The sequence below is a fragment of the Clinocottus analis genome, unplaced genomic scaffold, assembly GCF_023055335.1.
Source record: "Clinocottus analis isolate CAN_PGR_092001 unplaced genomic scaffold, fCliAna1.0.p SCAF_14, whole genome shotgun sequence".
In the NCBI taxonomy this organism is placed as follows: domain Eukaryota; kingdom Metazoa; phylum Chordata; class Actinopteri; order Perciformes; family Cottidae; genus Clinocottus; species Clinocottus analis.
Window position 1 is genome coordinate 11,418,773 of NW_027175865.1, and position 25,595 is coordinate 11,444,367.

The following is a 25,595-nucleotide window of genomic DNA, read 5'->3' on the forward strand; positions in this document are numbered from 1 at the left end:
CATGATATTGGGCTAGATAACATTGACTTGACTTAAAGTGCAGATGCACAAGTTGTGTGAGTGGATTGCAGCATAAGAGGAGGGAACTAAGAGAAGACGAACAGGGAAGAAAAGTAATAGCCCTGAGGTCAGAAAGTTCGGGGGAGGATAAGGGTCACTCTCTCTGCTCTCCCATCATGAACACAGCAGATTGGATGAAGTCTTCATCAGCGTTACACTCCACCAGTCACAGTCCTGTGAAACCAGCACCATGTCCCCAGTACACACACACACACACACACACACACACACACACACACACACACACACACACACACACACACACACACACACACACACACACACACACACATCCTCTCACTTCAACAATGCTGTCACTCATGAAGGCCAAAGAGACACAGGGAGTGCTCCATCATGGGTATTAGCCATGGGGATCAGTCGCTTTAAACAAGAGAGGAAGGTTGTGCTTTTGCAGCCTATCATTTTACAACTGCAGATGAATACCTTTGAAGTTTTGTTTTCTATATATTGGATGCATTTCCCGTCAAAATGATTCGTAAGAACAATAATGTAGCATCACAGGCAGGACAAATACTCAGAATTCTCTGCTTGTAAAATTACCTTTTCTGTTTTTATGCAGTTAAATCCTTTCCAAGTATTTATCATAATTATGTTTAATTTTCATCTGAGGTTTCATCACTTTCTATTTAAGTGGTGCGTTCATTCCACTTCTTTTTATTTTACAACACATTCTGTGAGGCCCTTTTACCATCTCTGGGAAAATAAATTAAATACATTTTGAATGCACAACACAAAATAGCAATGACAGACCTGTAATTAAGCTGGTGGCCGAGTGGTTACTTTCCTTGGTTTCTTGGTTTCTTTGCTATTTCTCGACCCTAAAATACGGGGATTGGAAACATGCAAACTAGTGTCTCAGTGGCCTAACGACCCAGTGGTCTTGAAGCAGGGAACATGCTCTGTGAGCCAAATTATTTTCCCCTCATAACACCATCTGTTTTCTCCTAGTCGAGCATGGCAAATCAGGGTCATCATCATTAATATGCGCGCTTGCTTAATCCTGCTCCACAATCTGTAAAACTGGGTTATTATGAGGTTATGTGAATGTATCAACACTAAAATTGAACTCACTGTATTCCAAACTTTCCTTTGAATAAGCGTTCGAAGTGAAGACGTGTGGAATAAAAATCAAACTATGGCCCAAATGGGAGTTGTAAAATTTAAATTCCCAGAGACATGTGGACATTTCAAATTCCTTCATAATTTGTAAAGATGAGCAGCAACCCAAAGCACAGACCGGATTAGCCACACGGATCTTACACCAATACACCTCCAAACAATTTTTTCGACCTTGTGTTTATAGCTTTGGGAGGACATGTTTATGTTCGACGCCGTGACAGGACTAGAATTCTCAAGAGTGCTATGATGTGGACAGGAAACTCTGAATCTCTCTCCCTCACAAACATCGTACACATTTTCCCTCTCCTCAGCCAGTGCTCTAAAACAACAACTTTGACACGATCTGCGCTGGGTTGCTGGTAACTCGAGAGCAGCCTGCTCGAACACGGGGCGCTGAGGAATCCTGTTGCTGTGAAAGAGGGGCAGTCAAGGAACCAGTCCACACTGAGGTGGGTAGAAATCGATGGGATGGACGGTATAGGGGTCCTACACAGGACCCATTGGGCCGAGGCCCCTGGTGAGATAGACACGGGCCATCTGGATAGGGTAGTGGCCAAAGAGGCCGACAGGGGAGCCCAGTGTTTTTGACACAGAAAAGAAGAGCATTCACCACATGTCCTTTACAGTGGAGAGGGAGTGGGCTGGGATCTTTAGTGGTAGTGGTAAGGTATAGTAAAAGTACACACAAGATATTCTCCCTTCTTATTGTCACAAAAGTGCAGTCAGGCTTCTGTAAACATCTGTCAGCCATTGCCTCCCTCCTTCCCTCCTCCCCAGACCCTAGCAATCCAGAGTGCCCTTTGACCTTCGACGGAAGAAAGAGCAACTGTGACTTTCTGCCAAAAACTAGCAAAACGTTCAATCTTTTGACAACTACCTCAAGAGGGGAAAGGGATTTAACTGTGTGTCTGATTACGGATAAATCAGTCTTATCATAACAGCAAATACTTATTTGGCTCAGGGTTCACAGTCCAGGAAAGAGGACTTTAGAGACTACAGCTGTAAGTTAGTGATTACCAAAGAATGTGGCAAAGTGGAAACCCCTCCGGTTATTTAGTCTTTACAAAGGTTCTTCTTACTTAAATACTTGAAAACATGTTCAATAGTATAACATAAGAGATACATTAATCTGAAATACTGGCGGTTAAAGACTTTAAATTGCATATGGCAAAGATGAAATTCAAGCTCTCACATTTAGTAGACTGAGTATATTATCTTTAAATAATGCAAGATTTAAAATGTCTTTCCTTTTAAGTTAACTTGTCATTATAACTAATAAGATGTGTTTGCGGTTTGGACAGTCGAGGCTCTGATCTACCGTCATCTCACCCAATCTGCCTCCCACAGGATCCAGACCAGCACCACAGACCTCTGGACACAGACCAGAGCCCTCATCAGCTCTACTACTCCTGCCTCTCTCTGGGGCCTCGGGTTTCCCCTCCATCTCTATCGCCTTTTCTGCTTCCAGCAGCGCCCACAGCCCTCCCTCCCCACATCAATTACAGCCAATCCCCCATACTGCGAGCCCCTCCCTCTGTGACCCAAAGGGTTACCGAGTCAGCGAGGTCAGAGGTCGTTCTCCCCACTGCTACCCCAGGCATCTCTTAGAAGTCTCTGCATCTGAAACCCTGCAGCCCTGCACGACCTTCGCAGAGCCAGGGGACATATAGGGATCCCCTTGTTCCAAGCGCTACCCTTAAATGTACTTTTCATATGCAAGTTTGCATTTGGTAATTATGTTACCACTCATAACTTGCTACATATTGTTTTTACTTTCTAAAGTTACACTGCTTTACTTGCTTAATAATCTTGCAATTTTTTTCTCTTTTACCCGAAAAGAATCCTGACTGCAATGCTATATTGGTGGTCTATCAAAAAAATTGTGTTCTTACTTGGTAACATGCAGAGTGTTTTCTAGATCAATAAATTAAATAAAAAATGAACAAGAACAACTGAGAGTAATGTCACTAAAAGAGATTTCAGTTGTAGCTTCTTACATAAGGATCTAAACTTACTAAACCAACTATGTTTCAACAACACCATAAGAATATTAATATGGAAAAAGTCAGCTTGTGGCCATGAAAATCAATCACTAATGGGATAAAAGGGGTTACTCACACATCAGTTTCCCGGAAGATCCTGAAATATCATGAGTACCTTGCTGAGATAAAGTGCCAGTATAATCAATTGTAATGTTTTTACGTTCATATTCTCGTGAGAGGAATGCAAATTATCTTCACGACTAAATGTGTGCTACTTGTGGCGATTTCCATACACTATAATCTCTTTAAATGTATCATTAATGTTACCAACCATATAGAAGGAGAATAATTGCTTTTGAAATCAATTCTACTGATTTTGTGGTAAATCTCGTCGTGAACGACCAACAATGAAAGGATGTAACACACAATCAACCTGGTTCAAAAGAAAGTCGATGAGTGAGGTCGTTTCGTTGACCACGGAGTTTTGACGTGGAACTCGGCCTCACCGAGCAGAACTGTATTTCTGTCATAGTACCCAGACCTTGCAGTGTCAATACCAGACACATTATCGCTAATGGGAGAGTCTGAGGGAGGAGGGAAGAGGAGACATGGAAAGAGAGCGAGAGACAGAGAGACACGGAGAGTGTAGAAGGACGGTATCTCTATTGATTAACTGGAAGAGGACCTCCACTCCACCCTCTCCTGTCCAGACATATGGGGTAATAAGGACCACTCTTCTCTACTGCCGTCCCCCCATCTCCTCCTCTTCTACCCTCACCCTGCTAGAAAGCCTTTTAATCAGCTCCTGGGGGAATACATGGATATGATATGGGAGAAAAAGGAGGGGAAGCGAGACAGAGGAGAGAGAGATAGGGTGAGGGGAGTCCATAAGTGAAGCAGACACAATAGCAGACACAGAGTGGGTACAGGGAGAAAAGGGCATGGTGGGCCTGAAAACTAACATATCCGTATTCTTAAAATGCACACAAATGGTTCAGTCCCTCCACTTTATTCCTCAAAGTTATTTTTTTACTTATTTGTAGGAATCCATATAATGGCGTGCACATAGTGTGTGTCTGCCAAGCACATCGGAGCTGATATCTTTCCAAAGCTACCAGGTCACCTCATAAAGGATCTGTTTTTCTGCTCGGCCAGGGCCATTTTCCTCTGTTTATGTAGGGCCTTTTCTGTTTTCTTTTCTAAGTAGAAGGCTGCCAATCTCTACGAGCCAGACCCACTTTATCAAGGCGTCCATCTCAGACTCTGACATCAAATCCACGACTGCTTCTTTTCACTTGCTGAAAAAAAAGTTTGAAACGAAAATCTGTCAGCGCCTCACCCCATTGCTGGCCCCTCAGCCTCTTGGACTCTTGAGAGACGGTGAGAGAAAAGGACGCGGGGAGGAGAAAGTGAAAAAAAAGCTCAGTAAAAATAGGTATGGGTGAAGGAGCTTTGATATTGTTATTTTGAGTTACTTTTTTTGAGTTTACTGACCATGATTATATATCTATTCAGTTGAACAGCAAAGAGTCTTGTGGAGCTGCAACATTTCAATTAGTGAACAGCTCCAGTTCCCGAAACTCCATTGAGTTGGAACGAATATCCTACAGGTCAGGCCTTCTCATCCATAAAACTTGGGCGATAGTGCCTCCTGTCGGCCAATGTTGCATTAGCATCGTTTTGGGCAAAAACAATTGCTTTCCAAAATATTACCACATGAGACATTGAAAACGTTGTAAATTGCTGCGTCTTACATAGCTTTGTGTGGTAATAAAAACAGCTGTCCTATGTTAGTGTCAATAGGAGATGTATTACTGCTGCTGGAATAAAGAGGACACGCTGCTAACTAGACTAACACAAAGCAGTCTTTGTGTTAGTTACCATTTTCTTGCCGACCAGTGGGAACCTATAATGTAGAAGAGGTGCCCAGTCCATCAGCATTTAAACAAAACCTGTATTGAAAAGCGAAAAAATAAAGCCTTGAAAAAAGCAATGTATTTTCATTATTACAACCCAATTTGCAGAGAGCCAGCTCAATATAAAATTGCTTCCATATGCCTCCGCTGCGGGGCGCCACACAGTCTGCCAGAACAGCTATCATAAAGTTTATGAGGATTTTAAGCCCTCTGATTGGCTTATGCAGTGTGCGGAGCTGGAGCGTCAAACCAATAGGAAGTCCGAATTGTGATTCGCTTGTTTGATTGGCTAAACGCGGACGTCAATCAAGCAGCTACGGGGTTTGGATGCAGAGAGCAGCCAGTCTGTTGTTTTGCTCTCTGGAGAACGGAGCTCCGCTGGGTGAGCCTGTCAAGTCACACACACACACACACACACACACACACACACACACACACACACACACACACACACACACACACACACACACACACACACACACACACACACACACACACACAATGATATTCACTCAGTGGTACTTAAAATAATTACATTTACACCCCCCAAAAAAGAATATATATATATATATATATATATATATATATATATATATATATATATATATATATATATATATATATATATATAGTACAACATGTAATACATTCGTCTTTATCTATAAATGAAATACATTTAAATGGAATAGATTTTTTTTGTAAACTTGTATATTATGGTTGCTCCTGTTCCTTTATATTATGGTTGCTCCTGTTCACAAAATATTGAATTATTGACTACAAAATAAGAAATAAGTACATATGTAGTATTTAACATGTTTGATTATAATAACACTGATTGTCATTGTAATTGTTGTTGGCAATTATGAAATTGTCAAATGAAAATAAGTGTTTTTTAAAAAAAGGCGAATTTGCTTTTTATGTCAGCCTGATGAAAAAGAAATGCAGTTAACTCTGAAATAAATGTAAAAGTTGTTTTAACCAATGACCCTTAATTAGTACATATTTCTTCTGGCTTATTCTTTTTTTTAAGAAATAAAAAAATACATATATAAAATTAGAATATATATAGAGGGAATATTACTTCAAATGTACTATCAGTCCTGTAAAATAAAAAAAATAACTGGACAGTACTTAACGTTTGTCTTTTTCTTTGCTAATTTAATCATCTCATAATCTGCAACCAATAAATCCACTGTATATTATTTAATAGGGGAGGTTAACAATTAATAGCTTCCTGCTTAAAATTAATATTCCTCACCCACATTTCATGAAAAGCGAAACAAAGTACTGCCTGTTACCCCAAAGTCTGATAATAGATAATCAGATTAATAAATAAAATAAAGTAAATGTTGTTATATAAAGCAATTTATTTTGCACTCGTCATGGCCTTAAATCTGACTCGAGTTCACTGTATAAAGAGGACTTTCAAGTTCCAGTTTAAATTGTCATTTCCATGGAAAGAAATAATAATAATAAAGACAAAATAGTCCCATGGAAGTCACCTCGATTTCCCTCAGATTTCCCATGAGTCTTTGCAGGACCCAAAACACGTGCGCATGCGCACTAGCCTCCCTACGTCATTTATAATTCCACCAATCAGCTTCGTCCTCAGAGGAGTAGGTTGGGGTGATTTAAGAGCTCTCCCGTAATAAATCTGTCAGAACTTCACAAAGTTGATTTAAATGTGTTTCACATCGTTATGAAAATACTTGTGGATTAATCAATGACTGCACGCTGGCGTCAGATCAATTGGAATAGATTATTCTTCACATCTTTTTTAAAGCGACGTGATTTGGAGCATTTAGTCTCTGGATTTGTTGTGCCACCAAGTTAAATCTGCAACGCTCACTAGGCGGTCCGGTCAGCAATTGTCACTTGTTTTTTTTCGATAGGGTTTTGTTTGCAAAACTCTGATGCAGCGCTTAACGAGATGGGGGCGCTGTTAAACAACATTTCTGCCGGCGATGGACTATGCTTTTTTGAAATAGCCCAACACTCAGTCGGTTATTGCGGTTAGCCAGTTACAATGCTGCGGTTGAATCCTAAATAGCAGATAAGCTCAACAGCACTACACCTGTGCTCACTCGGCAGGAAGACTCCAAGGTGATATGTGTGTTGAACTTGTTGTGTTGTAACTGCTCACCATTGCTCCCGTAATTGAATATAACTTTCCAGACTTCTTGTATGATTTCATGACATATAACAGTATTTGCAGGCTATTTCCAAAAGGATTACTGGAATACTATGCTCAAAAAAACTTAACTACAGCAGCTCATCAGAGACCAGGAGGAAGTGTTGTATCCATCTGAACTTTAACAGCCGAATCATCGCATACTGTGTGTCGCAGTGCCAGTGTCCTTTTATCATTTTTATAGTGTTTTTCACTTTAAATTGTATCTGGTAAAAAAAAAAAAAAAACAGCCTACTCATAATATGTCTTAGTCGTTGTTTTGTTATGTTATCATTTCACAAAGAACTCGTCAGACTATTAAAAGGAACGAAATATATAGCTTGACTACACACACAAACACACACAATACAAGTTTTAATTTGGTAATTATTGCATTGTTTTCTAATGATATACCATTTTTGGACAGCAGGGGTCGCAAACTGTCCAGGTCACAGACACTCCAAACTCCAGCCCAGTGACTTGGAGCCAAAGTCAGTCCTGTTTCCACTGACAATTTATTTCAACATTTATATGAACATAAAAACACAGAAAAGTATAGTCCACAGCTAAATATACATAGTGTGGAGGAAGTTATTTAGACATTTACTTACAATGTACTTCCCCTTGTTATTAGATTATTAAACTATTATTTGAGAATTGGGGAAAATTAGAAAATTAGGGAAAAACAAATGTTAGTGCTATTTTACAAACACATTAGACAACAAGATGCTGTTTCCAACCAAAAGTGGAAAAAACAGTAAAGTCCATGGCAATGTGCATATTGAATAGTATGATAAACAATAAGGAGTTATAATGCATATAGTTAGATATATACAGTATATATACAGATGTTACATAAGAGAAAAAACAAGTGCAATCAGGAAGCTATGTGTGGAAAGTGTCAGAGTGCTCTTATGATATTTAAACACCATTTTCTGCCAAAACATTCCATGGAGCAAAACAAGACTTTTAGCATTTTAGTTCGACTGGATATTATTATTGCTTCTTCAACCACTGGATGTACACTATAGTGCATTATGTATTTAGACATATTCTTCCACAATAAAAGTTTTCTAAATGTGAAATCAGTCTTTTGGTTTGGTTCTTTTAATTTAACTCAAGTTTGTCATCAATCTCACCCTCAGACTTGTATAAGCCTTAGATGTATTAGTAAATACATGTAATATGTTTTCTGGACAGACAGAAACTCGGGGTGTTTGATATTGCCTTGAAAATGGCAACTATGTATGCCTGAGATCTTGGAGAACAGACTGAGCTCCTCCAACACAATGATGTTAGATAACCTTTATCATTTGTTTTGGGTATGTGGTTCTTCCATGAATTATGATTGTAAAACCTAAAAGCAAACAAACATGGCACAAACAGCAGTAGAAGTTAACCTATAAATTACAGATGATCAAATTTACTAAACTGGAGGAGAAGAACTCCGATATAGGTAAAAGGGCCGTGTTTTTCATCATTTTGTGGATTAGAGAAAATGTGTATGAGTATTGTGAATAATGAAGAGTTATTTTAAATAAACATGCATTAAAAATTAGAGTTTCTATTATACAATATGATTCAGATTAAGTGGGCAACATCCTTGACTTCAAAACCACTGACAAGACAGGCCTTGAAACATCCAAATGGTTGATTCAAGGCCAAGGATAAGATGACCTCATTCCATCAACATCACCAGTCTGCATGGCAACATGTTGATCTGAAAGGGACTAACCTTGTATGTTTATTTGAATTCAATTTAAACCCCAAATTTAACTTTTGATAGTTACAATTCCCAATAACTCCTCTCTAACACAAATGATTCTAATGTAATAGTGCTGGAGTTATTAAAGTATTTGATATTTTAGCAAGAAAAGGTTGCAACATCACAATATACAATATAATCCTCGAAGTGGAGACGCTATCTCAAAAACAATGGACTGAATGTATCTCATTATGTATGTATGTATGTATGTATGTACACACACACACACACACACACACACACACACACACACACACACACACACACACACACACATAAAAAGATAGTGGCATCGTAATGTTGAAATTGGTAGAGGTAGAACTACCTTAGCTGTTTAATATAGTGTTCTTTGTAGAATTCAAAATTGCACTGTTGGCTTTTCCCTTTGTTTGGGGGTTAGTTAAAGACATCATAGTTGAACAAGTTCAAATTGCAATTTAGCCGATTACCAGTAGGCTAAACATATAACAAATGCAGGTCAGTAGGACAAACGTCCCGAAACTAACCATGTTTCTGAGAAACTCCTCAACGATCAATGAACTGTTGGAAATATGAAAGGAAAACAACAAAGGGAAATATTATATATTTTTCTGAACCGAAATCAGCGTGGTTTCTGCTATTATTTCTATGAAAACATGTGTCGTTATAAATGGGGCGGAGGCTTGTGATAACTAACAACTGTCCCGTACTCCCATTGGTCAAGATTACAACTGACATTCCTTTTATCCAATCACAATCGGTTACGGCGAGCGCGTTGGTCCAATCTGCATGAGCTATGCAAAACCTAAAACGAAGTTTCCCCAGTAGCAGCACGCCACACAGTGACAGCGGTTAGCTCTTCAGATGTTTCATTTTCTATTTAATTAGCAACGCCAGGAAGGTTTTGATAGCCAAGTGTCGCCGACGAATAACTGCCGAGCAACGTGTTCGCTATGTTTGCGCCAACAGGTTCTCATTAACTGGTGATTAAAGCTGATGGCTAACTGCTAACAGCTAACTAGCGCTACTATCTCACGATTTCGCCGGCACAGGCGGACCTCTTTGTCTGACAGGGGAAGGCGTGCTCTTTTGTTAGGCTTTTCCCTTTGTCCACTCGGGAAAGAGGAACTGTTCGGGTCAGTATTTCACAGTTATCTGTAGCCCTAAAAGCATTTAGAAAATGCAAATCGCGAAAAAGTACTTCTCAGAAGGCCTGATACAGTTAACGATCTTACTCAGTTTGATTGGAGTTCGTGTGGATATCGACAGCTACTTGAGCGGCTATTATACGCCTCTGATAGAGATTAATCTAGGTCCTAGCTCAGGCTACACCCAGACATCCTTTCATAATTTGAGAGACAATCTTGACGGATATAGTGTGCACCCAAAATGTCCCGAGTTGGACGATTTCTTTGCGAGTCGCCGGCTGCTAGACGAGGTGAGGACCCTTGGCTCGCAGCGCTTCCCCACACAGTTGAACGCATGGCTGGTGCACCAAGTCTCTGCCACTGACAAGGCTGACTGTGGGCCTTCAACCAGCAACAACACTGCCACCAACTCAGGGTTAGAGAGCCCCGGGGACGAAGCCAGGGATGACAGTGAACACCTGCCCGACAGTGGCCAAGAGGTGTGCCAAACCACTTCTGCACTTGGACAAAGGCCTTGTAGCACCGGAGCCTGCGGGTTTCATGAAGAGGCAAGTGTGTGTGTGTGAAATGTACCAAAGAGTTAAGCAGACTTTTCTGCTGTCTAAGCTAACGTTATGTGATCGAGGCGATTGGCTGTCCAGCTTAAGTAAAGTTCGTTGACAGACTTCCCTAGGGCTTAGCTGACCGGCTAATGCTATCCACTCTCTAACCATTAGCACTAACCCACGTTACACAATAATGGGTGCACACCCAACCAGTGCCTTGTTGTTATGTGGCCTTTTTCGGGAGCACAAGGAAACAAGACACACACAAAATGCTAGGTCCTGTTGAAAAAACGTGAAATGTTCAGTCACTTTCACTTTGGTATCTCTCTTCCTGTCCTGGGTCACGAATTGCAATTCAATGATTATGTTCTATCCTAGTTCCATTTTATCATGGTGATGTGTTCACACAGTCTAAAGAATGCCTAACTGGTCCAGTTGAACGGGTAACTTGTAACCAAACCGCCAAACAATGGTACAGTATTTGGTTAACTGTCGACTGCACCTGTCTCTCTTCACTAAGAGACATGTCACCTAAGCCATGTCTGCGTAGTCGGGACAGTAGAATTAACTTCACAGCTAAGACCCTCATGAACCCTTTGGGTTTTATTGGGTGACCACACAGCTGTGAAATTACTATTTACCAAAAGGTTCACTCAATTGTTGGTGTTGTTAATAAAAACATTGAGCATAATTGCCAATATTGCCAAATTTGAAAAGGTGTTTTATAATTTCTATTGTCAACTGCCAACTGTAATCTGTGACTGGCAATCTATTTTCTCCCGGTAATCCAGTTTTTCTAGCTCAGGGTAGAAACAGCTGCTTAGTGAATGTTATGTCCCGAGGACAGTTGATGTCGCCAATTGTGTAACTATATCCCTTTTTTTCAGACTCAACCACCAGCTGTGGGCCTTGAGAGGTGGAGAACTGAGGCTTAGACCCACACCCTGTTTGCTTACACAAAAGCGGTGGTCCATACTTGAACACTGCCCCCTCCCAGGGTTCTTGTTCACATAAATAATGAGATGTTGACACATCTTTTATTTCTTACCCTCTCTTTTGTAAAATAAGTAATAGCTTAGCTGCTTATAGGGTAAGATTTAATAGTTTTTGGATATACAATGCTTCAAAGGAGAGGACAACAGCAATGATATTTGAAAACGTCAATACCTATCTACATTCAGTGGGCCATTCGGAGCTGGAAAAGCTACTCCTGTAGAAGTCTACAAGTTCAAACAGAGCTCGGGCAGAACTCGGCTGGTGTAATGTACTACTGGCTGTTAGTTTTTAACGCTAGAGGCAAAAATATAACTCGGCAGTCCTTCCCTTTTTGAGATAGATGAGAATCCACCACCTGTTATCATTTGGGCACAGAACCTACTTTTTGTCTGTGTTAGGATATATCAAGCATAATATGTCTGTGGCTGACTGCTGCTGCCCCACATAAAATGCTGCACTTTTTTTATTAGGAGTGTCTTACAACATCTAACAGGGTTGGGTCATCTCTGAGAGTAGTTAGCTTAACTCTTAATATAATAAAACAATTCCTAAGCCCCCCTTCAGTACAAAAATACAGCTGCTAATGCATTTCTAACATGTGTTGTTAAATACTGAGCACAGTTGACAGGACGATGAAAGGAGTCTGTGTTAATGTAGTCTGTACAGTGGCTCTGTGTTCCCTCTGTTGGGACAACCACTAATCATAACATGCATTTTATCTTTTCAAATAGTTCTTTCCAATATATTTCTAAGCCGTCCAATTATCTACGATAGCCGAAAGGGGTCACCAAACCGGAAATGTAATTGTCTGTGAGGTCTTATGATGCCAACGAACAAATCAACTCTTTTCTCATCTTTGACTCTCCTGATCCCCAATTATGTTATCCCTGCCTTTTTATGCCTTACCAGGAGGAGGATGTTAAAGTTAAAGAGGAGGAAGAACCTGCCCCACTCACTCAGCTTGCTCACATTTCCACACTGGAACAAGAGGTATAATCCTGGTTTGTCATAGTTTCTTTCATTTGTCGTTGTATACTATTAGAAATGTGGCACATTGCAACATTTGCTTTTAAAACATCCAGTTCACTGAAACATAGCTATGTTGTTTTTCTTGAATTGCACACTACAATGTTTGTCAGTCTATGACAGTACGCGAGTCACACTTGAATAAGACTTACAGACTTTGTGTTGAAAGGGATCTTGTCCCTATTTTTACCCATAAATTCATGCTCTCACATGACTCAAATTGCACCATTCTGATGACCTTGCTGTTGTGGTTAGACTCTGTGAGATTAGGGGATGTTCAAGCACAATAATTATTGAATGTCTTACAGGAAAAGTTTACTATACAAGCGCTTTCAAGAGAATTTAAGAATATAATTTGACATTTTCAACAGTTTTCTGCTTGTATTTTATGTTTTAATTCCGTTTTGTATAGCCCAAAAAATCACAAATACAATATATGCTAATTTTATTAGCATATACTGTGGTATGATATTTAACTGTCGCACAAACGCATACATTCACATTGCATATGTAGCCTAACCATACCACATACTGTGTCAGTGCTTTATTCTATGCATTTATTTGTTGCATAATTCAGAGTCTTCTTGAAGGCATCATTGCACTGTCTGATCCAGTCCGCCACCAGCTTCCTAGCATTGATATTGACCAGCACTGGAGCAATTTACTCTCTCTGTCTGTTACTGACCTTGACGTAAGTTTTTTTCTTTCTATATCTTGTACGCAACGGGTTGTAGATTTTTTTTTTTTCTTCTGCTAAATTGCAAAGACTCAAATTGTCTAAAATGTGTGTCTCATGTGTAGGACTTGGACTCCCTTGTTACTGAGCGTCTGTCAGACCTTGACACAGACATCCCCAGCGCCATAAGCCAGGATGTGAGTTTGCATGATGCAATGGTAACCAGAGCGTTTGGTGTGGCATCTGAAAGAGTTGAATCCAGGCCAGTCACCCAACAGCAAAGAACCCTCTTTCGACTGGAATCTACAGGCTCCTCGCGCTCTGACCCATCCCCAGGGATGGCAGTGGGCCTGGCTGCTCTCCCGTTTGCTTCAGTATGTAATTTAACTGGAAATGTGTCATCGCATAGTGCACTGGGTGGCTGTTTGGATGAGGCGGTGTTTGACCAGATCAATCAGCTAGGTTTGGAAGGCCTGGACACCCAGCTGATGGGCTCTCTGGAGAGCATAAACCCACAGGTCCTCGAGGAGTTGGACTCGGACTCTGGTCTCTCCTTGGAAAGCAGCTCTGAAAGTCCAGTCTCCCCAGGTTGGTTCAAATAATTTCATGTCTTTACTGCCATGGCTTGTTCGGTCAATACATTGTTTGTTTTGCATACTAAAACATTAAAACATCATTTTAATTACATTAATATACGCCTCACTCGTCCAGGCTCCTCCGAGATGTCATCGTCATCCAGTTCTTACTGTGAGGACGAATGTGGAGCTACAGGCTACAGCAGTGAGGTGGATTCAGTCCCCTCAAAAGGCATCATGGACTACAACACAACGTGGTCCCCCATTGATCTGAGTGAGAGTGTGTGGCATGACCACAGCTACTCATCTCCTGCTTTCTTCAACCAGTCTTCAGTAGCACTTCCTCACAAAGGTATCAAAGAGGAGCCTCTCAGCGATGATGAAGATTCAAGGTATGAAGACAGGGATCTGAGTCGTGATGAGCTGCGCGCCCGTGCCATGTGCATCCCCTTCTCTGTCCTGCAGATTGTCAACATGCCTGTGGAGGAGTTCTTAGAGGTCCTTGATGGTCACGGCTTCTCCACTGAACAGGTGACCCTCCTGAGGGATATCCGCAGACGCGGAAAGAACAAACTTGCAGCCCAAAACTGCCGGAAGCGCAAACTAGATGCCATCACAGGGCTGCAGGAGGAGGTGGAACGGTTGCAGGCCCAGAGAGTCAGGCTACTGAGAGAGAAACAGCTTACAGCCAAGACAATGGGTGCTGTGGGCCAGCAGATAAAGCAGCTGACCAGAGATGTCCTGGCCCGGCTGAGAGATAGTTCAGGACGGCCCATGAACCCAGAAAGATTCACCCTGCAGTGCGGGGCTAATGGGAGGGTTGTAGTTCAGCCTGTAAGACGGCCTGTTGTCGCCACATCAACAGGCAACAAAACAGACAAGCGGAAGAAGGACAAAAAGCAATGATGCAGTTTTGCCAGCTGAGACTGGAGCTTTTAGATTTTTGGTGTGTGTGTGTGCGCGTGTGTGTGTGCGCGTGCGTGTGCGTGTGTGTGTGTGTGCGTGTGTGTGTGTACCGCTGTTGGGAGCCTAAAGCTGCAAAAAGAAAAGATACTCGGAACATAAATAATACAAAAATCTCTGTAAATAAATTTTCTCATGGGGGAAAAAAATGTAGCTTACACACTGGACATGTTATGAAGATGGACAAGGCACCCTGGGCAGTTTAGGGAATCAGCTAAGCTGCCAGCAATGCTACCAGTCTTGTGCCTGTTAACATTCAAGTCGTCGAGGCTTGAGACAACCAAACATGCCTAAAGTCAACATGGCCAGCAGTGTGACACTTACTGGATAGGGATCTCAGAGGAGGATTTTGTCTGTCTGTGTCTCTCTCTCTGTCTGTCTGTGTCTCTCTGTCTGTCTCTCTCTCTCACTCTCACTCTCACTCTCTCTGTCTCACTCACTCTCACTCTCTCTGTCTCTCTCTCTCTCTGTCTGTAATCTTGCCTCTTAATGTATTCAGTATAAGGAGGTTGAAGATTGTATTTATTAAAGTTTCTGAGGTTCCTGAAATGCTTACATGCATCATGAGACTGTCAATGGCAGTGTCTTTTTTTCATAATAAGTTTATCTCAGTGGTGAGAATATTGAGACATTGCCTATCTAACGTTTACAGCTTTGTTTCAGATATTTGAGGGCATGTACTGTTCAGTAGAAATTTGTACTGAAATGTTTTCCTTATGTCTTTAGGACATACACTATACCAATGATTAAATTGACATGCCTTAATTTGCATTGGATAAATGTTTTGGTTATTGTGAGTGCACATTATCATAACAAAAATGTTTGTAAGAGGCTACCAGTTCATGTTTTGCATTCATATTGAGTAATTTGTTTCCAGCACATTTTTTTTTTTTTACCCTTTCATTTTAATTACTTAAGCGTTTAGGCAAGATTATATTCTACCTCATGCCTTGGTTCATGTTTATAGATTTTGATTAAGTAAAAAAAGAATTCCTTTTTAGGGTCAATTGAATGCACTCATTGACTACAAATTTCGTTGTTAAAATGGCCCTAAATGGACCTATACCATCCCATTTGTGAAAGAAGAAAAGTTTTAAAAAATACAATCACCAACTCCATTTATTAAGTTCATCTTTTGACTTTTGCTTTTTATAAACTTGAGATTATTTGAGATTTTAAATAAGTTCTTTGTAAAAGTTGGCATCTTATTCATTGGCGTGTGTCTTTATTCAGTCAGATGTGTGAGAAAGATGCATAAAGTAATAGTTGACTCATGACTATTTTTGTTTTCCTTGTCACTTACAAACTTGTATTTAATTTTCTGGTTTGACCAAGAGTTTACTTTTCTGTTTGTTAAAATGTCATGTTTTGGGGACACATGTTTTTGATTGCATGGTGATTGTTGAATGTTGATAGTATGATTTTGTTTAGGGAATTTGAGATGCTCTTGCAGACATTGTTCTTTCTGATTTAAAAATTTCAAAAGAAAAAACAGCCTGTTTCAATCTTTAGTCACTTGTACCTTCTCTTTGAATAACAGGCTTTGGTGGCAGGCTATCCTCAAACTAATGTATCCCTTTAGATGCCAGATTGCCCTTTTATGTTAAACAAAATACAATTGTTTGCAGACATATGTAGAGTGAAGAGCAATAGGCCAAGGCTTTGCGGCTAAGTTCTTTAACCACAACCTGTGAAGTGCGGAGGGCTAAACTATAGTATTACGAGCGACCAGGAGCTACGGTGAAAAGCGAAGTGAGTTTCCCTTCGAGGCTTCCGTCGAAGACCTACGACTGCGTTAGCTTTTGGCGCCTGCTGCACTGCTGCATTCGAGATAAAGGGAAAGCTCACCGCGTGGTTAGAAGACATCACTGAAGCAGCTCCTCTTTGTTTTAAAGGTGTGTATGCAGAGATAATTCCCTTTTGATGATGTTCATGCAACATTTGGCGTAATTTCTAATCGATTGATCCAGGCAGGCAAACGATAGCTTTCTTTTGCAACTTGGACCTTGTGGCAGGAAACGCAGTTTGCGCAGAAAGTAAGCCACAACGTTACGTTACCTTAACAACTATACTATTTAAGCCTGGCAACATGAGTACATTGTTGGTGTATGCTGAGCACATTGTAGGTTTTAGGCTAAGTTAAGATATTATTAGCTCACAGCTAAGCTAGCGAAAAGTATGCATTTGTGTTTCAGGGTTTTGTTGCATCCTCGGGCCTTTAGCTTCTTTCCAATGGCGAGTTTAGCGTTAAACGCAATATGCGTATTGTAAATGTGAATGCAACGTAGCAATTACGTTTTTTTCTTGACATCTTACTTTGTAATCACATTTAGTTTTGCGCACGACGAAGTAAAGTCAAAGCCTTTTTTTGTCCACCCAGGCCTGAAATCGTCTAACCAGCTAACGTTAGTTAGCACGCAGGCTAACCTACACCGTTAGGTTGTGATTTGGCTACTTCCATATATTCTTTTGCTCAACGTAGAAATGACTTGGTTTGTAACTGACCATTACTAATATGAATGCATACGTGTTCATTTTAATATATCGTTACGCTAAATGATACGTTTAAACTATAATCAGAAAAGTTTGTATAACTATATAGTTTACGGCCCCCTGCTCTGTGGAGGAATCGCTGCTAGTTTGTGTCTGCATTTTCTCTTTTAATTTAAATGTGGATAAGAACAGCAGCTTTATGCATGTCCATGTGAATTATTGTGATGGCATTGCAAGATCATTTTAAACAATTGAAGTTCTCACACTCCCATGTTTTTAGTGCACAACATGGGCAAGAAGCAGAATACCAAGGGCAAGAAAGATGCAATGGACACACAGGAGGAGCCTGAGGAGTTTGTGGTGGAAAAAGTGCTTGACCAACGTATTGCCAATGGAAAAGTAGAATTCTTCTTAAAGTGGAAGGGATTTACAGAGTAAGTTGCCTGGGACACCTGCCTCCCCCAGGATGAACCGAAAGTGCTTCCCTGGTTTGGGGTTGTGCTCAACTTTTGTCCATAGTTACATATTTAGTTGTATGAATAAGCAGCCGTTCTGCATGAATGCTATTTAAATGTTTGCTTCTGTATGGATTTGATGTTAAGGTGTGCAAATGGTAACCTTCTTCCTGCTTCTTTAGGGCTGATAATACCTGGGAGCCAGAAGATAACCTGGACTGTCCAGAGCTTATCTCAGCATTTTTAGAAGCACAGAAGACAGTTAAGGAGAAGCCTGCTCCTGTGAAGCGGAAGGCATCAACAGATGAGACGGAGACAGAAGCCAAGAAGAAGGATGTGGTGAGTTCACTAACATTTTCCCATGCTTGTCTGACCCACATTTTACTTGAGATAGCAGTGGAACCCTTCACATGAGGATCAGTTCTAAAAAGCCAGGCAAATTAATGCAAGGTGTCTCATGTAAACAAACGCTTTGTCACCACCTAAAGGCTGAGAAACCACGTGGCTTTGCTAGGAATCTCGACCCAGAACGGATCATTGGCGCGACAGACAGCAGCGGGGAGTTGATGTTCCTGATGAAATGGTAAGTAGAGAAGAAATGAACCCTCTTTGTTTACAGTATAAACGGAAATCATTTTTCCCACTGGAAGTAATTCTATTACTTGTGATATACTCTAGCTTTGTTATATCCCTCAGAGAAAAGTAAAATATACATTCAGTTACGTAATGCTGTTTTAAAGGAATATCAGTCCTGTTTACTTTATTAGGGATGGGTATCGTTTGGGGTTTTTCCGATACCGGTGCTAAACCGATACTTTTAAAACGATACCGGTGCCTGAACCGCTACTTTTTTATTGCCCAGGCCATTTTTTTTTCTTCAAATTAACAATATATTAACTGTTTAAAGTATTCTATGAATATAAATGCATACAAAACACTTCAAACTACAGCTTCAAACTTTTTAACTTCAAACAATGTATATGTGTTTATTTGAAAAAAAGAACAGACCAGGTTAAGGTGGCCTGATAGAGATTTGCAACAGAACTCCACTCAGAAACGGTTGGATTTTACAAACTGCTGCTTTACTGGACAACATGTCATCATTAATATCACTGGAGAACTTTACTGGACTACAGCTTTGTTCCAACAAGCATATGACGGCAAAAGCTCCTGCACTCATGTCGTCTCCCCAGCGATCACTCTGTGAGCGCGCTGCATGTGTGCGTGCTGGTAGCCCCGTCCCCTAGCACGGAGCAGTCACTGCGCTCTGATCCGTGCTATTTTAATAAAGTATCAATACTAAAAATATGCAAAATCCTATCGTTTTTGTCGTGCGGGTACTGCACTACCTTTAGTACTGGTATACTGTACAACTTTACAGAGTAGTGTAAAAAAAAAAAGTAATTAAATCGGGTCGGGCACTGAAATGTGTTGTTTTGGTCGGGTAGGTACCGGACGTCTTGAAACTGGTGCCACATTAGCACCGGTTCTCGGTATCCAACCCTACGCCTTACCTCAGTTGAGAAATACTGGATTATTTGTATTATTTGTAAACGTGTGTCCACAATTGCCGTAATGTTTTCCTCCCTGTTTGTCATCTTTAGGAAAGACTCAGATGAAGCGGATTTGGTTCCAGCCCGTGAGGCTAACACTCGCTGCCCTCAGGTGGTGATTTCCTTTTATGAGGAACGATTGACATGGCATTCCTGTCCAGAGGATGAGGCCCAGTAGTACTGTTCTCTGGTCCCTGCAGTACCTAACACCCTTTTCCTCAGGACTGAGTTTTCTTCTCTGGCTTGCCTTTTTAGTTTTAGCCGTCTTAGTTATTTTTGAAACTGTTCCAGCCCACGCATTGTATGGCTGTCATGGAGAGCTAAGTTGTTGTACATATTAGCTGAATGGATTGTAAGGGAGGAGGTGGTGGTGTTTTGGTGTATAATTAAAGAAGTCTTCCGGTATTATATAATGAGTAACGTGATGGCAGTTTAGAAAGCATATTCTTTGATGGAACCCACCACTGCCCGGATTCAAACCTGGTTAAATTTTGTACATTCTAAATGGTACTTTGGTCTGTGAAGGTGTCAGCCACATCTTGTGTCAATCTCCTAAAGATTCTGTGTTTTGTTTTCTACTCTAGTGCTAATGTTTTGTTCTAAAAGTGCATTTTGTATACTCTGTCTGTAAATATTATTTGAAGTTCTAATAAAGGTTTTATGTGACCAAATTCCTCTACTTATTTTTCATGGTGCAAATTAAATGTATGGTGTATATTGTACATGTGGACACATGTCCTTTAACTTCTGTACCTGATTTTAAGGCTAATCTACATCTGTGATAAAGTACTTTTTCTCATAAAGTACCTCGGCACAGATTTTAGCAACGACACTTCTGCTTCTTGATTTTGGAGACAAACACTTATTCTCGTAAATGCAGATCTTGCCAGGAAATAAGAAGCTCAATATTCATGACACAATATTGTAATATATTTTCATTGTTGCATAACAACTTTTACTCCCTGCCTCTATCAAACAGTCGAGTTCAGCAGTGATGGGTCTCTTGGGCCACAACACCAGACGGCAGGCTGGGTGACTGCCATAAGGGCATGGAAGATGGACTTTAGACCTTTGTGCTTAGATGAAGTTTCAGAGGAAATCACTAAAGTGTTAGGTTTCTCCTTCATGACATAGTGAGATGGACTTCATCCAAAAATATTGATTAAGAATGTCCTATTTTCTAGAAATAAAAGGCCCTATGAGAAATAAATCCTTGCAGGAAACAATTCTTAATCCCCAAATCAAAGCAGATTTACAGTGGCAAACAGACATTACAAGTAAATTAAAGTACTTTTAATTTTAAAAATATAATTGTTTATCGCTGTGTGGTATATATTGCTCATTAACTGAATAATTATGGTGTTGTAAAATCTAATTGTATTAGTCTCATGAGTGAAGAAAAGGACTTTGTTTGGAGAACCCTGACTGGATTCCCAGGATGCTATCTGGCTCTTTGTGTACAGCACATGGTGGTTGTCTATAGTCCAGATCATAGAGCAGTCAGCCTTTTTTCTTTAGCATTTTAGGAATTGCACTTACAACTGGATTATCTAAACTAAAAGATGTTATCTGCTGACTTTTGAAAAAATAAAGACACCTTTGTATGCAAATGAGCAGACCATTGAACCCCACCTCCCCCCACTCACACGCCACCTTTTTTTCTTTTTTTTTTTACTAGTACCAGAGGTAGAAGAAGTTTAGGCCCCATCTCACAAGTTGTGCTTAGCTCCACTCCTGTGCTCAATAGGATTTTTGGAATAGTACTCCAAGGACTCTGGTAAGATGTTTTCTTCTATCTACACTGCAATGTAATACAAGTGGGATAATATTCTTTCAATTGTGGTTGTAGACGGGGGTGTGGTCTAGAATTTACAGAGATTTGAATTTGCTCCGCAGAGCAACATTGCTAGTATCAGACATGATATCGTAAAAGTGACCAATATATATGATGTATCATATGCTTTGACCATGTGAGAGGAAGCTGAATTGAGAGTAAAACTGTGACAATCCTGGGTGCGGGTTTAAATCAACCATATATGACAATATAATGTCCCTGTATGAGCTTTAGACTTTGTGTTGCAGTTATTTATTTATGTTTTTTCCAAAGACTGAAATGAGGATTAGCCATACAGCAGACCAGGAGGCAACTGCTTGGTTTAAAGACTTTGCATTTGCTAAATAAATACATGTATGTTTTAATGGGAAATGCTGGCTTTGCCAGTCCAGAGACAACAAACTACAGCAACAGACCGTACCTGCATTTCTAAATATCGGGTAGGGTTGTCGTGTTCACTTCTCATTGTGGAAGACCAGAGTTACACTCTTTACGTGTATCGTGAAAAATCGTAAAAACGAAATGAACAACACAGACATTTGTTGTGAGATTTAGTTTTGTTACACTTAGTATTTGTGTTAATCGGTTTAGATTGGCAAAAATAAAAAGAGAAATAAAACCTCAATGCTTTAACGCTTATTGCCTATATGACGATGAATGTATAATCTTAGGTTAAATCCAGTTTTCTCTTGATATCCTCTGATATTTTAAGTCTTACTTTACCCTGCGTCATCAGGTCACTTCTTCCCATCAGGTGATACCATTTAGACTGATCCCACCCGATTCATTAAGGACAGGTGCGCGGCGAGGACGCAGCCAACATGTTTCGTTAAGAGGGCTGCTATTGCTTCTCGCTATTGTTTTTCGGTGTGGCCCAGTTGTTTTCACGACATTTTATTTTGCGTCTATTTTATAGTGGTATGAACCGTAATGGACTAAAAGACGCGCCAAGACGCACCGAGTCAGAGGTCGCACTGAGTGTGGAGTATTAGCAGTAGTTTAGTTTAGTTCAGGCAGTGCCCAGCATCAAGCCTTACCACCGCTCTTGTTTGCTCACAAACACACAAACACCGGATTACTGCACGGACAGGGAAAACAAGGAGAGGTAGGATGAAATCACCATATTTTGTTGTACACATTCATAATTTTTACAGAAGCTGCTATTCTCCCAAAGGCAGTTGAAGTGGTGTAGTTTACTTACTTTAATCTAACTGGTAAGATGTTTAGTATTTAATTATCTTAATGTCTTTTTTAAAATATACTTATGTTTTGAGTGTATTGGTATTTACTCATAGGCTATTTAATGTAGTTGTATATGACAGTATATTAAAATACGATCACCGTAATGTGTATTTTAATATAGCTGTTACATAGTCTGGGTTATACCTCTTGTTATCATGGTTGTCTGTGGACAGATTTAGTCTCTGAGATGGTGTAACTGCAAGATGATCACAAACTTTACAGATGTGTAGATGAGATCATAAAAGATGTCAGTGTATGTATACGTGTTGTCTGAGCATGAGTGCTGCAATAATAGGTGTAGGAGGGAAAGGCCCATTGGCATCTCGGTTGCTGTTTTTAAAAGCCCTGGATCATTTTGCAATTGTTATGAACAATAACATGAACTCAGTAGCACATCTTATTACATGTTATAGATCCAATTAGCTTGCTCTATAATGGCCTATGATCTCATCTACTGAATCAAAGTTACTCTTTGGGGTAACCTAAGGACTTTGGTTGTTTACTTATTGATTTACTCTGCTTGAACCTGGTACTTGTGGATGCCATGTGCTTCATCAAGGTGTTCAAGGTCCAGATGATACAGCACATTGAGCCTTCCTACAAGACTGTCATGTGAGGGAACACTGTTGGAGAATCTTGGTGGAAAATCTGCAAGCCATATTTGGCTAAGAAGAAAATGAATGCTTAAAAATGTAACTTTTAATCATAATGGCCATATTCTGTGAATAAGAAAAGTGCTCAGATTGCCTGAGTCTGTTGTGGCCCAGAAAAGGATCTTTGTTTCCAACCCCTTTTGGTGTGCGTGTTTCCGTATTAAATTTTGTTTTGTTGGCAAGACTTTCTTAAATCTTAAGCTAAGTCCTCCTTGCCCTTTGTTCCCCTTTAACCTATCCATGCTAAATTTGCACTTTGAGTCCTTAAAGTATTACTCACCAACCAAAACAGATCTAGCATTGAAAACAAAGGACTATTGACATAATTACTGCATTTACTAGTTTACCGTTTACTATTGTTTCTGCTGTTTTTATCAACATGTACTAATTGACTTAATAACCCCCTTTTGTGTTCAATCTACTGTTTTGTGTTTAAAATAAGTTGTTTAACTCTTCTCTCTAACAGGTCTTTGCCCGATGGACAGTATGCTGCACAATGTGTCCATCTGTCAAACAGTAAGTGGTCACGCATGTTCCTTCTCACTTTCTCCTCTTGTCTAAATTTGTGCAGTCACAACTAATTTGATATTTTGATAACGTCCCAGAATAAGCACGCGTGGAAAATGGTGTTGCTGAAACGCATCTTGTGTTTTTAGTTATTTTACCACGCATGCGTCTTTGCAATCATTTAATCGGACCCTGGTTTTGAACTTTGCAGGATTTTATCAGCATTCGAGTTCAAGATCCAAGGCTTTTAAAAGATGACCTCTGGCACACACACATTGACTACAAAATCTGTTTAGAGGTAAGTCTTACTCTGGAGAGAACTCTCTCTCTCTCTCTTTTTTTTTCTTAGATGGTAACTTTGAATTAATGTGCTACAACTCATGAACTGCTGTCTCCCTGCAGACCAATAGCATGTGCTTTCGAAAAAAGTCATCCTGTGTAAGACGGCGTTACAGTGAGTTTGTTTGGCTGCGTCATTGTCTGGAACAGAATGCGCTGATCATGTATGTTAACAAGTTTATACCTCACATTCATAAATGTATTTACATGTTGGCTTACTTTTTGACTGGATGTCCATTGTGTCAGGCTTATAATTATGCAATAGGTTTACTTGAGTGCTTTTTCATTGCCCTCTGTCCAGGGAGTTACCCAAGTTGCCGCCTTGGAATCCCTTCTTCAGCTTGAAAAACACGGAGCAGGTCGCACAGAGGATGAAGGGCTTCCAGGAGTTTTTAGAAAGGTGAGTACCTGCACAATTAAAGAAATGGCAGCAATCTTCTGGTACCCATTAAAGCAAGAGCACTGTTAGACCATGAAGGTCACCTTGCTCTAAACCAATTACACTATTTTCAAATGTCAACGTTCAATTTCTCAAATTGTGCCTTTTTTTAAAATCCTTTCTCCAGTGTTCTTCATACAACTTTTTTGTTATCGGACAGTCGACTCCATCTGTTCCTTCAGTCAGACCTCAGCATCACAAGGATGTCAAGGTGTGCTCTTGGTAAGACAAAGTACACAGTGGCTGAAGCTATACAGCGTTCTAGCAGCGGTGACATTAGTGGCTTGGTGGACAAGGCCCCCTGTGACTCTGACTGTGAAAGGTATGAGCTTTCTCCAAATGGTTTTACATGTTTCTAAGTTTCTAAGTTTTCAATCTCTGATGCTGACTTAACACCACCTATGCCTTTCCCCCCCACTGCAGCTCCTCTTCGTCGGGCTTGGGACTAAGCGTGGACACTCTAGTCCGAGGAAGCCCTGTCCTCTTCTTGGATTCCTGACGGAGCCGTTCTTCAGAACTCCTTTCCCCACTCATTGCGTCCTGACTCACAGCTGTTGTGCTTAATCAACTGGATTGTGATACTACATGGCGCTATTGCTTTCCTTAGTTAACGTCCAAAGACGAAAAAAAAAAAAACGTTTTACGCTTTTGTTAACTTCATTATCCCCTTTGCATTTTTTTTTTATTTGTAGAATTTGCTTTAGTTTTCAAAAAGCAATACCCTGGTAATTTAAATGAGTGTGCTTAAAAAAAGATGTTTTAAGGAAATGTTTACTAAACATTTACATTTGTGATTTCTTAAATATTTACGATGTACATATTTTTATCTGCACTGAAGCTGTTCTGGGTTTAGCAGGGATGAGTTTTGAATTGTAAACTGGATTTTTAGAAAAATATTTGCTTTTATGGATGTTAATGGATGAATAAATTGTCTTTTTTTGAAATATACATTGCATTTGGTCATCATTTCTTCCGCTGGACCTTGAAGTGTAACTGAATTCAGTGAAACAGGCCTGCGTTGTTGTAAAAGCCCAGTAGAGGGAGTGTAGACATCACAGGATCTCAAACTATACAGTGGATGGAAGACTAACGCTTGATTTACAGTTTTTTGTGTGCTGATCATTAATGTAGTTTTTAAA

The 25,595-nt window shown here is 40.1% G+C and overlaps 3 protein-coding genes across 4 annotated transcripts; all 3 read left to right on the forward strand.

The window, feature by feature from the left end:
• Positions 1-9,833: 9,833 nt before the first annotated feature.
• nfe2l3 (nfe2 like bZIP transcription factor 3) lies at positions 9,834-16,392 on the forward strand. Its single transcript, XM_068575875.1, has 5 exons — positions 9,834-10,708; positions 12,611-12,691; positions 13,305-13,418; positions 13,529-13,991; positions 14,115-16,392. Exons 1-5 carry the CDS (start codon positions 10,193-10,195, stop codon positions 14,882-14,884), a joined length of 1,944 nt encoding a protein of 647 aa, XP_068431976.1. The 5' UTR covers positions 9,834-10,192; the 3' UTR covers positions 14,885-16,392.
• Positions 16,393-16,717: 325 nt separating this feature from the next.
• Positions 16,718-20,113, forward strand: cbx3a (chromobox homolog 3a (HP1 gamma homolog, Drosophila)). Of its 2 annotated transcripts, XM_068576191.1 has the most exons (6): positions 16,723-16,836; positions 16,912-16,977; positions 17,715-17,868; positions 18,072-18,228; positions 18,378-18,472; positions 19,494-20,113. In XM_068576191.1, coding segments are annotated over exons 2-6 (534 nt in total). In that variant the 5' UTR covers positions 16,723-16,836; positions 16,912-16,976; the 3' UTR covers positions 19,621-20,113. The 2 variants fall into 2 exon arrangements, with proteins under 2 accessions (XP_068432295.1, XP_068432292.1); XM_068576194.1 differs by lacking the exon at positions 16,912-16,977 and having other exon boundaries at positions 16,718-16,836.
• Positions 20,114-23,625: 3,512 nt separating this feature from the next.
• snx10a (sorting nexin 10a) lies at positions 23,626-25,358 on the forward strand. Its single transcript, XM_068576050.1, has 6 exons — positions 23,626-23,687; positions 23,890-23,976; positions 24,081-24,181; positions 24,319-24,417; positions 24,584-24,778; positions 24,880-25,358. The coding sequence occupies exons 1-6, from the start codon at positions 23,649-23,651 to the stop codon at positions 24,953-24,955; spliced, it is 597 nt and encodes a 198-aa protein (XP_068432151.1). The 5' UTR covers positions 23,626-23,648; the 3' UTR covers positions 24,956-25,358.
• Positions 25,359-25,595: the final 237 nt, after the last annotated feature.